General features: G+C 41.8%; 2 protein-coding genes across 3 annotated transcripts in view; one reads left to right on the top strand and one right to left on the bottom strand.

Annotated features, from left to right (window-relative positions):
• Positions 1-214: 214 nt before the first annotated feature.
• On the top strand, positions 215-10,992 carry LOC110531887 (cholecystokinin receptor type A-like). Its single transcript, XM_021615366.3, has 5 exons — positions 215-627; positions 4,391-4,642; positions 7,174-7,435; positions 7,770-7,897; positions 8,178-10,992. Exons 1-5 carry the CDS (start codon positions 501-503, stop codon positions 8,801-8,803), a joined length of 1,395 nt encoding a protein of 464 aa, XP_021471041.3. The 5' UTR covers positions 215-500; the 3' UTR covers positions 8,804-10,992.
• Positions 10,993-11,169: 177 nt separating this feature from the next.
• The window catches only part of LOC110531885 (recombination signal binding protein for immunoglobulin kappa J region b), a 98,471-nt gene continuing 92,657 nt past the window's right edge, over positions 11,170-16,983 (bottom strand). For both annotated transcript variants that reach the window (XM_036987791.2, XM_090184076.1), the window contains one exon: positions 11,170-15,940. In XM_036987791.2, coding sequence (XP_036843686.2) covers positions 15,619-15,940 — 322 coding nt within the window. In that variant the 3' untranslated portion in view covers positions 11,170-15,618. The remainder of the gene's footprint in view (positions 15,941-16,983) is intronic.

Genomic DNA, 16,983 nt, shown 5'->3' with positions numbered 1-16,983 from the left:
AAATCTAAAACTATTTTATTTTTGGTGAAAACCTAGACGTGGTATTCTTGAAATATGTCACTTAAATAGTCTATACAACAGACTAAAACAAAATCACTGTAAGCCTACAAAAACCCTTTAAAATTGTTGCGGCTGCTGTTTCACTTGCATGACCATGGGCTCGAGAGGCGGGCTCTCTTAGACCGGAGTTCTCTATCCACCCATCCATACTGTTATATTTCTCATGTCCAACATTGAAGTGCTGGAGCACAACAAAATGTGCATGCAGCAGACGCTTGAAGTCAATAATTTTTGCTCACTGACTGATACCCGTCAATTTCGTTGAAAGCTGGATAATAATTTTGCATCAAACAAATGGGGTCATGCAAACTTCTGGAGAATATGAACATGACATTTGGGAAGTGATTTGCAGACATAATATCAAGTTTGTACGGAATGGGTTCCTTTGCATAACCTCATTTCAGTTTATGCATCAGACAAAATAACATAGAAAAGCTAAAATGGAGACATTTACATTGCATGATATGCTCAAAAACTCCACTAATCTTTATAAGATATTATGTGACTTTGGAATCAAGAATGTGTCGGAGTGCGACGATGAAAGCCAGACGCGGCCGGAACCGAAAGGTAACCAAATCCAAATGATAATCATGCATGTGGGGGAAGTTAAATTGACAAAAAGTCATTGTCTAATTGTATATGTATATATTTTAAATCAAAATAAACATGTTTTTAGTGGAGATATTGATGCAAAGTGTTAAAAATGTAGCATGTTTTATTTTTAAGTCATGAAACCGTTTTATTTTAAAGTCATAACACTCCCCACCGTCTGTTACACAAACCTGCGAAAATGCATTTTGTCCCAAATCATCCATATGACAAAATGTTAGTAATCTTTTTATTATTATTATGCGAACCTGCGCATTGAGAGCGAACCTTTGGACACCCCAAACGATGCATTTACGCGCGGTTGAAATAGCATGCGTTCTTTCGGCTCTTCTGCTTGGATGGAGTGAATATCATTATTTAATTTTTGACATTAATTAATTAACACACGATTACAACTTAGTATCAGGTCAACACGTAGTTGTCTGATAGGCTACAGTAGGTCTTAGTGTTACATTGACTGAAATGATCTCTGAATTCTCATTGAAATTAGGCGGAGCTGATAGGCTATACTATGAATCCAATATTTTGCTAATTCAAACCCCACATTTGCACACATTCTTCCCCTGAGTAATGCAGCCAACCAGAACGGACTCCAACTGAATTACATATTAATTGCCTTTAGCCTACTAACGGTAGTTCTAAAATAATCCTGGAGGAGTAAGGAACAAGCATTTATATTTAAAGTTTTTCTCAATTGTGTAAAAGCTATTTGGGGATCTGTGTACCCTATCTATATATTGGCCTGTAGTACAGCAATGACCAAATGCTAATGGCCTACATTTACAGAACTTCTGATCATTTTCTTTCCTTTGTACCTGACTTGCATATCTTAGACCACATTCTGCAGAACTTTAAATACAAATGTCATCAGTGGATTTAAATTTTAAAAAAACTCACTTTTAAGCCTGTGTTTAGGTCACAGAATATTAACACATTGTTTTCATCACAAGAGAATGTGTTCAATTGTGTTCATCAGTAAATGCTACTGCACAACATGCTTACAATCACCTCATCAGTGTCATACCATGTACAATATAGGGAAAGATCTAGGCAGTGGGGCTGTCTAATTATTTTATTTCACAATATTGCAGATATGCAGAGAATGAAGTTGGGTTTGCTATACTCCGAAGTCATCATCTCCGACATTGTGCCCTTCCACCTTAGAGCTTTGCTTTAGTGTGCATTGAGGCCTATATATTCATATCAGTTGTGTCTTTCCTCCATTGTATTCACCTTGCCTTATTTCTACTGTGTATTGTGTTTGTGTGCCAATGGAAAGTCAACAAAAACTATGAGCAAACGAGCCTACGTATTGAATACATGCAATTGTGATTGGACCGATTAATGAATCATGCACACAATGTGCTTATTTTTCAGGTAATTTATTTTATCAGTAATATTTGATTTGATGTGTATGAAATTGTTTGGTGAAATGTGCATTAAAGGAGAGTAATTGCCCATAACTCTGTACCCTTGGATAGTTGTACTTCCAATTTTGATCATCATGATTTATTGACAGCAAAGAAAACATTTTGTTTTGTCTGCTTGGATTCAAGAGATAAGTATGATTGCATTAATCTATTTGCAGACACTTGTGTTCTTTTGATGAATGTATTTGCAATTTTGACAGTAAACTATAGTTTTGATGATTGTATTTATGTTTTGAGAAGCCATTTACTTTGTTGCAAAAGGCCACAGAGTTCTGTGTCTTGTGGACTCTGTTTTGAAAATCAGCAACATTATTCCAAAAAATTATTGTACATGATTGAGAAAAAATGTACAGTTGAAGTCGGAAGTTTACATACACTTAGGTTGTAGTCAGTAAAACTCGTTTTTCAACCACGCCAAAACTATAGTTTGTTAACAAGAAATTTGTGGAAAGTCGGTTAGGACATCTACTGTGTGCATGACACAAGTAATTTTTCCAACCACTGTTTACAGACAGATTATTTCACTTAGAATTCACTGTATCACAATTCCAGTGGGTCAGAGGTTTACATACACTAAGTTGACTGTGCCTTTAAACAGCTTGGAAAATTCCAGAAAATGATGTCATGGCTTTAGAAGCTTCTGATAGGCTAATTGACATCATTTGAGTCAATTGGAGGTGTATCTGTGGATGTATTTCAAGGCCTACCTTCAAACTCAGTGCCTCTTTGCTTGACATCATGGGAAAATCAAAAGAAATCAGCTAAGACCTCAGAAACCAATTGTAGACCTCCACAAGTCTGGTTCATCCTTGGGAGCAATTTCCAAACTCCTGAAGGTACCACGTTCATCTGTACAAGCAATAGTACGCAAGTATAAACACCATGGGACCACACAGCCATCATGCCGCTCAGGAAGGAGACGCGTTCGGTCTCCTAGAGATTAACGTACTTTGGTGCGAAAAGTGCAAATCAATCCCAGAACAACAGCAAAGGACCTTTTGAAGATGCCGGAGGAAGCAGGTACAAAAGTATCTATATCCACAGTAAAACGAGTCTTATATCGACATAGCCTGAAAGGACGCTCAGCAAGGAAGAAGCCACTGCTCCAAAACCGCCATAACGGTTTGCAACTGCACACGGGGACAAAGATTGTACTTTTTGGAGAAATGTCATCTGGTCGGATGAAACAAAAATAGAACTGTTTGGCCATAATGACCATCGTTATGTTTGTAGGAAAAAGGAGGAGGACTGCAAGCTGAAGAACACCATCCCAACCGGGAAGCACGGGGGTGGCAGCATCATGTTTTTGGGGTGCTTTGCTGCGGGAGGGACTGGTGCACTTCACAAAATAGATGGCAAGAAAATGATGTGGATATATTGAAGCAACATCTCAAGACATCAGTCAGGAAGTTAAAGCTTGGTTGCAAATGGGTCTTCCAAATGGACAATGACCCCAAGCATGCTTCCAAAGTTGTGGCTTCCAAAGTTGGACAACAAAGTCAAGGTATTGGAGTGGCCATCACAAAGCCCTGACCTCAATCATATAGGACATTTGTGGAGAGAACTAAAAAACATGTGCAAGCAAGGAGGCCTACAAACCTGACTCAGTTACACCAGGGTCAAAATTCACCCAACTTATTGTGGGAAGCTTGTGGAAGGCTACCCAAAATGTTTGACCCAAGTTAAACAATTTAAAGGCAATGCTACCAAATACTAATTGAGTGTATGTGAACTTCTGACCCACTGGGAATGTGATGAAAGAAATAAAAGCTGAAAAAAAAATCAATCTCTACTACTATTCTGATATTTCACGTTCTTAAAATAAAGTGGTGATCCTAACTGACCTGAGACATGGAATTTTTACTAGGATTAAATGTCAGGAATGGTGAAAAACAGTTTAAATGTATTTGGCTAAGGTGTATGTAAACTTCTGACTTCAACTGTATAATAGAATATTTTACAATCGAATTAGGATAAATTAATTTCACCCTCTTTACACAACTAGGGCCATGTCATTGAAAACAGATTGACCTAACAAATTGATTATTTGAAGGTAATGATAATATGGATAATGATGGTGATGATGATCTTAATAATAATGATAATGTTTATGATAATTATTGTCTGATAATATTGATGATAATGATTAAGAAGATGTTGATAATAACGATAACATTGACAATGACAATGAAAACAATGATGAAGCTGATGGTCTTGGTTGATGATGACGTCTGATGATAATGGCAATTATAAGAACAATGATGCTGACTGTCTTTCTCTCCTCCCTATAGATTTGAACCAGACGGTGCGCATCTTCCTCTACTGCCTCATCTTCCTAGTCAGCGTGCTGGGTAACAGCCTGATCATCGCTGTGCTGGTGAGGAACCGCCACATGCGCACAGTCACCAACCTGTTCCTGCTCTCCCTGGCCGCCAGCGACCTGATGCTCTGCCTCTTCTGCATGCCCTTCACCCTCATCCCCAACCTCATGAGGGACTTTGTGTTCGGCTCAGGCATCTGCAAGGTGGCCATGTACTTCATGGGTGAGTCCTGTCGGTGTACTGTACACAGGTCCTGACCTGGGCCCGTATTCACAAAGCGTCTCAGAGTAGGAGTGCTGACCTAGGAACAGTTTTACCTAATAGATCATAAAGAATACGATTCTATGGATAGATCCTAGATCAGCACTCCTACTCTGAGATGCTTTGTGGATACGGGCCCAGGTCTCCATGACCATGTAGTGTGTTTGTCTGTTAGGGATTTCTGTGTTATTGCAATAGGATGTGTTTACATACTCTTGTCATCTTCTGTGCTAAATAGTTAATCGTGGTCTTATCTTGTTATTGTCTACTACACTGCTGTCACTCATTTCAAAGGGTCAAGTAAGCGGAGTGAGTACAGTAGGTTCTGTCCACATAGCCACATACAGAAGATTCCTTTCAGCTTCAGCCACTCACTCACCGACCTACCATGAACACACTGGAGTGGGCTGTAGGCTAATAATGGAGAATCAACAACGAAGCAGATGCCAGAATTCATTGAGCCAATACCACCTCCATTTAGGCTCTGACCTGGTGCCTGGTGTGAAGAGACACCAAATAAAGTAATTTGATGGCTATAGCCGCGGCTGCGTTGTTTTACCGCCACCCGGGCTGTGAACGTACTGGCCCTGCCTCCTGATTTAAGGAGCCATTTATTCTGAGCAGAAAAGGTCCAGGTCACAAGGCAATAAGAGGAAGAAAAATAACATGGGAGAAGAGTGATGTTTGAGACACTTGTCAAAAAACAATAACTTTAGACACTCAGGCATAGAAATATCAATAAAGATATATAGTTGAGGATCCATTCTCTAGAGGCATTTAAAGTCGAGGCTGTACTGTTCTCATGGTTCATATCTTGTTGAAAACATTCCATTTAACTTTATGTCTGGATGTTGTATGGATATATAGGTTCCAGATACAGTAGCTCGATGCATAGCTGTATCTTCAAGTGCTCTTGTAGTTCCAATGTTTTTCAACAATATTTCCTGCCTAGATATTGTATGGATAAATCCTAGGTATATGCATTTGTATTAGCTGGATTTATTTTTCGTTATTGCCTTTCGGGAACATTTTCTATCGTGGTATTTGTTAGTAGTTAGATAGTTCACACTGTTTGTTCGGGGATCCGTGTGCGGTGAGATCACGGCCACGTCAGTAGAGATGAATAACTCATCTGTCACAGAGTTTAACGTGAAATACACCGGTACATCCACGGTAATGTGCATTTATTTAGATGTGCCGTTGTTACTATTACTCTGTAAGTTTGTTAACTTCCACTGGTTAATCCTGAAGAGTCTATTGATGCACTCGTGCGTCAATCTAAGTAACAATAAATGTAAAAAATCCCCATGAAAATCCATAAATGTACGATTTTTTTGGCATGGGCTGCGTCTCAAACCATTATATCCGCCTATGTCGACCTTCCACGTCTGCGGTCATTATTCACAATTCATTCAGGATTATCTATAATCTAGGCAGCATCCACATTGTAGAAATGTTTAGAAACATATTCTAATCTTATTTACAATAAAAGTGACTCCAAAATGACACAGTACATTGTTTACCATTAATTTCTATTGGGCAGAAAATAGTCTGAAAAACAACCAAAACAAAGAGCTAATGCATCAAACAAATTTGTAGTCACAAGCTTGATGTAGTCATTGCATGTTATGAATATGGGACCAAATACTTAACTTTTTACTACTTTAATATACATAAGTGAATTTGTCCCAATACCTTTCCTCCCCTAAAATAGGGGGACTATGTACAAAAAGTGCTGTCATTTCTAAATGGTTCATCCGATATGGATGAAAATACCCTCAAATTAAAGCTGGCAGTTTGCACTTAACCTCATACTCATTATTTGATTTAAAATCCAAACTTTTGGAGTATAGAGACAAAATAAGAAAAAAAACTTGCCCATCCCAATAATTATGGAGGGTACTGTTTCTACCCTGATACTTGAAGAATATAATTTAGAAATTCCTCATTAGCTTAGTTCTGTCGGATTCCAACATAACCCAAAATATAAACTTGTTTAATTCCATTGTTTGTAAACAATGTAATTGTAAACAAACACTTTATAGCCTTAAAACACAGTTTACATTATTATGTGGCTATCATGGATGGTCATCCATAACTCTGTCTATGAATTTGAGATTGGTTACATTTCTCCAGCCCTATTCCTCAGCTGTTTACCGAAACAGCGGCAGGGTGTCTGCCTTGCTGTTGTTTGAACTACAGATTATCCCTTGAATTGTGACCTTAACCTGGTCTGGCAAGCCTCCAAATCACAATCACACGAGGCTACATTGAGATTCAACATATCTACGACACTGTTACGTATTTCTATATTAATAACTAACATTTTACATACATATTTACTACACTGTACACTGTAAAATATTTAGTTGTACAAAATCATTGCAGTACAACATGCTAATGTAGGCTACATGCTTGTTTGTAATCGATCTATTAATCAGAATCTATACTCACGTGGTATCAAGGACCGTTATTCGTTGTCATCCCTCCAGGTATCTCGGTGAGTGTCTCTACCTTCAACCTGGTGGCCATTTCTCTGGAGCGCTACAGTGCAATCTGCAACCCCTTGACCTCCCGTACCTGGCAAACCAAGTCCCACGCTGCCAAGGTCATCTCTGCCACCTGGGTGGTGAGCTTCCTGCTCATGCTGCCCTACCCCATCTCCAGCACTCTGGTGCCCTTCACCCGGGTTAACAACAGCACAGGCAACATGTGCCGCCTGGTCTGGCCCAGTGATGTCATCCAGCAGTCCTGGTGAGAGGAGAGATACTTTAGAGATGAGATACTTTTTTCGTCTGCCCACCATCACAAAGAGAGGTTTCAGCCGTTAGGTGATTTTCTCTGTAAATAATGGAGAAGTCTGCTCAAAAGATTAAATTAAATTCATGTCTATTACTTTTTGGGGGTTGAAGTATCTAATTCAGTGATGTTATTGATCTGTTAGATATATACTTAGCAATGAGGAGGTAGGTCATTGTTGAGCTCAGAAAGCTGTTCTCTGTCAGGTCGGAACACTTTGATATACTGAACGCACACTTACCTGCTTTTGACCAATCTGGTGACCCCATGGACCTGTTGTTCCTCCCAGGTACGTGTCCCTGCTGCTGCTCCTCTTCCTGGTCCCTGGGATCGTGATGATGACAGCCTACGGGCTCATCTCCCTTGAGCTCTACAGGGGCATTAAATTTGAGATGACCAACAGGAAGTCCAGCAGAGGTACGTTTACCTCAACTGGCCTCTTGAAAACATGCAACTCTGGCCATCATGTCATCTACATTTTGTGGCAACCTTATTGGCAATCATGTACAATTGGCTAATTTTTGGTAAATCCAATTTGTACAGGGACATTATTCATGTCTATGTTTAATATCTCTCGCAGAGATGATTTCCTTATCATTATTATATCCAGCTTTATCATTTGTAATTGTTATTTAGGGAAATACCATTTTCGTTCATGTTCATTTGTATTCATATCTGCTGTTATGATCCATCACAGACAGACAGTGCAGCACGGGCAGCATCAAACCTGGCGACAACGACGGCTGCTACCTCCAGCCTGCCAAGAAGGGCGAGCTTGCCCACCTCCAGAGCCCTCTGTCGACCCACAGCCCTAACGTGACCATCAAAATCAGAGACAGCACGGGCAGCACTAAGTCCACGCTGAGCCGTGTGTGCAGCAACAGCTCCACCTCTAACCTGATGGCTAAGAAGCGCGTGATCCGCATGCTCCTGGTCATCGTCTGTCTCTTCTTGCTCTGCTGGACACCTGTGTTTGCCGCTAATGCCTGGAGGGCCTTTGACCGCCGCTCTGCCGACAAGCTCCTCTCGGGGGCGCCGATATCCTTCATCCACCTGTTGTCGTACACCTCGGCTTGTGTCAACCCCATTATATACTGTTTCATGAATAACCGTTTCCGCCAAGGGATTCTGTCCACCTTCACCTGCTGTAGCTGCCCCAAGGGCGGTGGGGTCAGGAGGGGGGCTGGGAGTAGGATCGGGACGGGGACGGGGAGAGGGGGAGGAAGAGGAGGGATGAGGAGCGGAGAGAACGGGCACACGCCATCCAGTGGTAACAGCACGCGCTTCACATACAGTAGTATCCGTGGCTCCGCTCAGGCTTAGCTTCCTTTGCCATCATCGACCAGTCAGAAGTAGGTAGTGGTCATGAAGACGGGGTGGCCTGTCCAAAGTGTGCCCCCTCCCACCCACTGTACCATGATATTTTGGTCTCTGTTAAGGTCATGCCTTCTTTCCACTTCAAAGTCCCCGTGCCTGTGAGAGTGGACATGTACACTGAGTATACAAACCATTAGGAACACCTGCCTTTTCCATGACCCAGGTGAAAGCTATGATCCCTTATTCAATGTCACCTGTTAAATCTACTCCAATCAGTGTAGATGAAGAGGACAAGGCAGGTTAAAGAATCATTTTTAAGCCTTGAGACATGGATTGTGGCAGTATCACATCCGGAGTCCATAGGGCAGCGCATAATTGGCCGAGCGTCCTCCGAGTTTGGAAGGGTTAGGCCGTCATTGTAAATAAGAATTTGTTCTTAACTGACTTGACTAGTTAAATAAAAGGTTACAGTCCTTTGAATGGGGCATGGTAGTTTCATGTTCAACAGTTTCCCTTGTGTATAAAGACTGGTCCACCACCAAAAGGACATCCAGCCAACTTCACACAACTGTGGGAAGCATCCCTTGGGAACGCTTTCGACACCTTGTAGAGTCCATGCCCCGACAAATTGAGGCTGTCCTGAGTGGAGATGTGGGTGCAACCCAATATTAGGAAGGTTATCCTCATCTTTTTTTTACACCCCGTGTATGTACTGAGAGGATCCCAGTGAAAGAGTCAATGATAATATTGGCGCCATTGCGAAGACAGGATCATCTAACCATAAGCATGTTGACTTCATGAGACCGAGAAAATCAGCCCGAGTTTTTAACAAGGAGATGATGATACGACTTTAAAAGAACTAACGGTAAACAAACTATAAAAGACTGAGGAACAGTGGCACCTGATTAAAACTCTGACGTATACAGTACCACCCTACATGCTGCATTCACAGGGGACCGTGAGAGAACATGGCTAGATCATGTCTACGGCAAAGAGGTTTACGTTCAGTACTGCCCCCACCCCCCCACCCAATGAGTACAATCGTCACAGTCCCCCTTTACAGAACCTCTGCATCTCCCCCATGTGCATTCAAAGCAGAATGCCCTTGGATGTACTTCATAACCCCGTGTGTGTGTTCTGCTCCACTCTGCATAAAATTGTCTTCGGATACATTCTTGTCAAGGACTTCAAACCACAGCCCAATGATGACACCACGTTCCCCCAAGACATTTAAAACTTCCCATACCTCTGTGACCTCCTTTTACAGGCAGTGCAACAAATGTGTAAACACTTCCTGACTTAAATCACTGCCATTCCAGGCAGTTGCGCATTATTTTGCGTCCTAGCCTTGTAGCACAGTGCCACGCTCTAAAACAAGTCATTAGCGTACAAAACAGTCGTGTTTTCTCTTTCTTGACCCAGTGAGCGTGCTTTTTCATCGTTGTGCCACATGTAGTACTGTGGGTGACATGACTCGTCGCCTTATCGAGGTGTGGGACTGTGCACCTGTCTGTCCCCCTACATCAAAGAGATGTTTCCCGGCGCTACCTGTCAATCACACCCCACCTGGTCTCTGTTGACTTGGGTTGTAAAATATACTGCAGCGCAAATGTAACATACTGTGTCGTTGTTGTTTTTTTTTTACCTTGTTGTCTTGTAGCATTAAGTCCATTTTAATTGTATAGTTTTAGCATTGCTCTCTAAGGTAAATTGCTATCAGACTTGCATTGGAATACATAACCCGAAAAAGGAAATAGAATATTAAAAGTATATAGCGTCTGGTGGGGCCCTTTCAAATCCCTGAGTAAGAAGGTGCCGATGGATTGCACTTACTTACACTGCAAGGGCCAGCGGTTCTTGGAGACGCAGCTCATGAGAAGCATAAACAAACACTCACCTCTGAGCTGGTTCAGAGGCACAGGTTGTACAAACAAATGCAGAGTGGTGTTACTTCACAGACGGACTATTTGCTGTGCTTAAAAGGGGACAATCTGCAGTTGCTCCATCCAGTTTTAGACATTTAAATGAATGATACACCCATTGATTCTTGAAGAATATAACTTGTAGATGCCCCACGAGCTGAGTTCAACTGTCGTACGCCATCAGAACCCAAAATATAAACTTGTTTTGCTCCTTTGTTTGTAAACAATGCAACTGTAAAAAAATATAATTAAAAAAACACTATGGCCTCAAAAGCATGGTTACATTTCCCATCCCTGAGATGTTTACCAAATCAGTGGCGGTGTGTCTGCTTAGTTACTGTTCAAACTGCCTGTTTAAGTCAGCCCTTTGAGGATATTACCATGGGTTTTTTTTTTTGCATACTTGAGGTCCTCGAACATAAAAATACATATAGTTAACGACACATTTAATTTCACACATAATTCTGTCACTTTTTATTTCTTGATTTTTTTTTATGCCAATATTGCAAGTAACATTTTTTTTTAATGACATATGGATTTGAGCATGAACTGGAACTGAAATATGTACAAAAAACTGAAACAAACAGTCCCCTTGTTTTCACGTTATTGCTAAAATGTTACAAACTGCACAGGTTTCTACCATCGGCAACCCTTTAAGCACTGAGTATACTACCACACTGACAGACTGACACTCTGCTTAACATTACTACAACATTACACAGAGAGAGAGAGAGAGAGTGTGAGAAAGGAGAGAGAGTGTGTGAGAATGGACGTGTGAGGGGGGAAAGAGACTGCAGCAAAGCCAAGCGTACAGAGCTAAGAGTGTAAAGGGATGAGAGGGTAAGTCAAAATGTACGTACACAGACAGAGGAGAGACGGAAAGAAAGAGAGAAGCGTAAAGCACTTCATAGTGCAGCCAGCCAATAGTCTTGGGGAGAATGTCAGGCCGAGTGCAACAGAGGAAAGGCTGCTCCAACACGCCTTTTCATTTATTTACAGCTGCCTCTCGGTCTGTCCTGTTTCGTTTAGCAGTGCATGAGAAATCTACGTTATAAAAAGACATTTGGTATATTAGAGGATACATACATACATACATTGTTCAGAGCTCGTTACAACAACAAAAAACAACAGCTGCTTTTGGAAGAACAAAACAAACCATATGGACTGACCGAAAAATGAAAACCGGTGTGTATACAGTATTTTCAAAAAGCATCACACAAGTTGGAGAATATTTTGTATTTTGCTGGGTGACCTTTTGTTACCATGTTGCTAAAGTTTGCTCAGATAATAAAAAGCCACGTAACAACATTCCACCCCCTGTCGGGGGGAGAGCTGCCTTCCCCTTGTTGAGTGAAACCTGAGGAAGGGGAGCACTGATGCGCTTCTTGACCATAATAGTTGGTTCTCTGGACCCACCCTCTCCTCCTGCTCCAATCCTCCATGCCTCCACTGTTCTATAGAGCACATGTAAACCGTTCAACCAGTGTCATGTTCATTAGGGCACACCGTTGCAAACGTTTCATTCCATTTCCCGCCTACTGAACATGACCCAGCAAAGAGGATCAAAGAGAGATATGAGAATACGCACGACCCTTCCACTGTTTAAGAGATGCAGCGCAATGCCACTTCCTTCCAAACTCACCCGGGCATCAGTGAGAAACGTAAGGAGCAGGCAGGGTGGAGCCCAGAGAGACAACAGAAAGTATCGAAACAGAAATATAATAACACAAGCAGAATGACAGATTGACTGACTGGAGGACGCCTTAGGCATTAGAGAGGCGTTCCCAAACTCACTTTGATATCTAAGAGATAAGCTCGCCTCTACCAGCTGAAACGGGCACAATGAAAACACTGCGCAAAACCCAAACATATTTGGTGACCACCTTATTGACATATCACAATAGAGTAAAGGGTTAAGAAAGGCCAGTAGCATTTCTCTTTGTTGTGTAAAAAAAAAAAAAAGAGTCCATATTAAGGTGATTAGTGACAAAGCTCATGTTGGTTTGATGCTACAAAATGTTCAATTTAGGTTGATACACCCATGCTTTAATTCATTAGAAAAAGTACAACTGTTGCTGGACCGACCTTTTGTAAATTGACAACCCAGGCCAAACTAGGCAGCAAGGGCAATAATGCACTTATTTCTTTGACATAAAATAAGACAAGGGGGGAAACTTTATACCAATAATTTAAAATAATATCAATATTACACTGTTTACATTAACATCAATGGCTGGAAAAATAGAGGGGAGGGGGGGGGGGGGGGGGGGTAATAATCTAAATAGGGAGGGGGAAAAAAAGCATCCCTTAAGTTTGCATTTTTTTTGGGGGGGGGGAATAGAGCACTTTTTTGTTCCCCATTATTAAAGGGATATGACTGTTAAATGGGTACATGAATGACATTGGCCAGAAATACTTCTTAATTAATAAGCAGACATTCAAGTTAAAGCATCATAGTTCTTCCCGGAAGTATATACAGTTCCACTGTAATACTATGATCAAAGTATTGCCTTGTTCTTTTTTTTATTTTGTTGATCCACATATTATTTCCAACAATGAGAGAGAAACAATCACTTGTTTTATATTTGGATCAAGTCGGAAGACGGCGCGGGACCCAAACAATCTTCAAAGTCCATCTTTACAAGAGCATTGATTGTTTGGAACATAAAACGGTGTACGCATCCACGCACCCACCCACCCAACCACATTTTGAAATGGAGCGAGTCTCACTCACTGATCCATTGTTAGACTACACAGAGGAGCCAAACACACACTCGCTCTCACACACACTCACACACACACAACCCCCCCCCCACCACCACCACCACACACACACACACACAGGCTGGTGAACTAGTGGTCAGGCAGACAAACCCCAAGAGACACGACGACATGACCTGTACAATATTGCTGTACGTTTTTCCAAATACACATATTCAATTACACAGACACACATCTAGAAGGCCTTATTAATTCTAACAGGAGACTTGATCACCATAAATACAGCCGGTGAGTGTGGCTACTTTCAGAAAGCGAGTTTTACAATGTACATGTAATTGTTGTGTAAGGTCAAAAACCACAGGACGTTAGTTAAAAGGCTTTCAGGAGGCCAAACAGAGGAGCTCAAAGCCCTCACAAGACAATGTATCCATGCCAAAATGGAGAAAGCAGGGCACTGTGATAATAAAGTACATCATTTATATAAGTATTGTACTTGTACACTGAACAGAGTTAATATTATTCTTAAAAAGGTCCACAAATCTTCCAGAAGGCTGACAATGTGGTTTTGGAGCAGTGGCAGATGGATTGCATTATGGGTAATATAGTCCAATGAAACAACTTAACAAGTGGTGATAAGACAGACAGACTGTTTTTGCATCACACAGGTTCTTGGAAGTTACGTAAATGGAAAGGGCAGGTCGTTGGAAGGGTATCGGTTCTCTTTGACATTTAAGTTAGCGGTAAGGCCACATCAAATTGGTCTGTCTTTTCTGTTTTCTCAAAACAATGGAAGTTTTAAATACCACGAGAACTATACACAGGAAGACACCAAGGCCTGGTGAGACAGTATACGGACTGACAGATTTCAAGACGTCGTCAGATACTTCTGTGGCGACCAATACATCGGCATGATCTCAACATGGGATATATGACACGATATCTTCTGACTGTGTGCACAGTAATAATATACAGTTCTAAGGCTACCTTTTCAATTTGATGACTAGAATCATAAAATGTATGTGGAAATGAGAAACTATTTTGTAACTGGTAGTGGAAGTCGAGTTTTTTAAAGTTTGAAATACAATGGAAGAATTCTGCAGAATTCGTTATGGCTCCTTGTGTGATGTACAGACATGTAATTTCCGAAGGAAACGTAGCGAGTAGCACACAGAGAGTATTGCAGACAAGGCAGAGGCATTGCTTAAAGCTTTTCTTTTTAAAGACTTCATAAAAACCAATGGAGAATCCAAAATTAGGCCTTCTGAGGTCACTTCATAACACAAACCGAACCTTCGGTTAGGTAAACAAAACAAAAAGAAATCCCCAGACTTTAGTCATTTTTTTTTTAAGAGCAAAGTATCAAAAATGTAACGTTCCGTCCAAAAGACCGGGGGGGGGGGGGGGGGGAGGGGGGAGCAGGCGTTTGACGGAGATAAGGGTAGCTATAATACACAAGCCAGGTCGGGATTTGCCCCCCCCCCCCCAAAAAAAAAGGCCAAAGCTAGGAGGGTGAGAATAGAAACTATTTGGTAACAAAAGTGTACTATATATTTCATACAAAAAAAGGTATGGAGAAAATGTACCTTTACTAAAGCTTATACGAGATCCTTGGTCCATAAAAACTGTTATCATCATCACGTTTTTATATGTGTCCCTCTATACCCAATCCTCGCTCTCCCTCCAACAACGATACATCTCGCCCCCTTTACAGAAACATACACAAACTAACGCAACATATAAAAACAAAGGAGGAAAAAAATGATCGGAGGGAGGGGAGCACAAAAACTATCCTTTTATGTTAACATTTTATACATGTGGCAGATGCATCGCTGTTGTGGTATCGATTTTCTCACGGCCGACAAAGGCGCTGGTACTCTGAGCCAATAGGAACTTATTCCACAGCTCCAACACCAGAGACAAGATGGTAGCGGTGAGGAGTTCCGCACAGTTTCTCTTATTTCCGTTGGTTGACAACTTTTGACATCGTTCTTTCCTTCGAATTCCTCCTCTTCCTCCCTTTTGTCCGACCAATTTCCTATTTCAGCTTCTTTTCTTGTATCCAAAATCAATTTGCAGCACTTTTAGAGAGTCCGTTTACTTTGTAGTCTTTTCTTACCATGTGGTACGTTTTGCTCTCAAGGCATATTGTGTGTATAAGTGTGTGTGTGTGTGTGTGTGTTAGGACACCACGGTGGCGGCCGTGGAAGAGGACGTGACTCCTGCGTTGGAGCCGTAGGTGTTGTTAGCGTCGCTGTTGTTAGCGATGTTGCTGCTAGCCGTGAGCAGGCGGTCGCTGCCCGCCCGCAGGATGGCTCCGGCGGCGTTGCAGTGCGGCCGCGGCCCGGGCTCCGGCGTGTAGGTGAAGGTGAGTGTGGTGGAGTAGATGATCCCGTCATTTCGCACCAGCGTGACGGGCACCTGCACCGGCTGCCGCACCCAGCGCCAGCCCTCACGGAAGGCAGAGATGTCGGGCACCACGCACAGCATGCTCTCCGCACACCTGCGGGCGGAGGTAGAGAGAGAAAGAGTCAGAGAGGGTTTCAGCTCTCTAGATTTAATTATATTTATTTGGGTTGACTCCCTCACTCTGTGATACCCTCAGTGTAGACCAAAGGCAAAAGGTAGGTAACGCAATGACCACATGTCAGTTGACAATTAACATGTCGGTTGAGTATTATCTTTCATGGTCCTTCGGGACGGATTAGAACAAAACGACTTAAGTATACCAATGGTTAACATGCTTCCATCAAGCACTATGGGAGGCCCATATATTCCCTCATACCTTACACAGTGTCTGTGCTGTGCCTTAGATCCTGTACAAAAACAGCCCTGTAAAACCTCCCATGATACACACATCACACACAAATGGGTCAAATGGAGACCGTGGCGTTCTCAGTGTACATTGGGACCACTTACACACCACCCTGCAGCCGACAGCCACCTCAACATTTCACTCACAGCATCTCCCAGTAGCGTTTTACAACCAGGATGAATGGCACACTGATAGTCATACGGGACCCCTATTGTTTATCACAGGGTAACCATAGAGCTCTTTCATCTGTTCTAAAGACTCTTCCTTCATGGGAGCAGCCATAAGCACTGGGTCGCCAATTAATCTATAAAATTCTACACGAAAAGGAAAAAGTACCTTCGGGGATGTTTGGCATCGCGGGAAGGGTGTACTTTGAAACTGCCAATATCTGAGCCTAAATTAAATTCCATTTTGTTCTGTTAGTACAAATTGGCTCAGAACATTGCTTTGACTTGGATCAAAGCACACCAATGTAAGATGGCATTATTGTATAAACTAGCCAATTACTATGTAAGCTGTCCCCTGGTTTGTCAAAGCGGTAGTCTTTTACAGTTTATAATGGCTAATGAGGTCAGACTGAATCGGGACATCCTCGTTCCCTTTTCAGAAACATATATCTCATGGATAAGGCTCATTAAACGTTTGTAGCAGTTTCAGTTCAAATTGTATTGGTCACATGGTTAGCAGATGTTAATGCAAGAGTAGCGAAATGCTTGTGCTTCTGGTTCTGA

Source organism: Oncorhynchus mykiss, chromosome 9 (genome assembly GCF_057628025.1).
Source record: "Oncorhynchus mykiss isolate SJ-2025 chromosome 9, ASM5762802v1, whole genome shotgun sequence".
NCBI lineage: Eukaryota > Metazoa > Chordata > Actinopteri > Salmoniformes > Salmonidae > Oncorhynchus > Oncorhynchus mykiss.
This window is presented reverse-complemented; position numbering and strand designations above follow the sequence as displayed.

What these genes read in the sequence shown, in the direction of transcription:
- LOC110531887 (XM_021615366.3), top strand. Translation starts at nt 501, where the DNA reads ATGGAGACATTTACATTGCATGATATGCTCAAAAACTCCACTAATCTT. An exon ending in GATGTCATCCAGCAGTCCTG is followed by an intron (nt 7,436 to 7,769) that starts GTGAGAGGAGAG and finishes TGTTCCTCCCAG; the next exon opens with GTACGTGTCCCTGCTGCTGC. An exon ending in CAACAGGAAGTCCAGCAGAG is followed by an intron (nt 7,898 to 8,177) that starts GTACGTTTACCT and finishes GATCCATCACAG; the next exon opens with ACAGACAGTGCAGCACGGGC.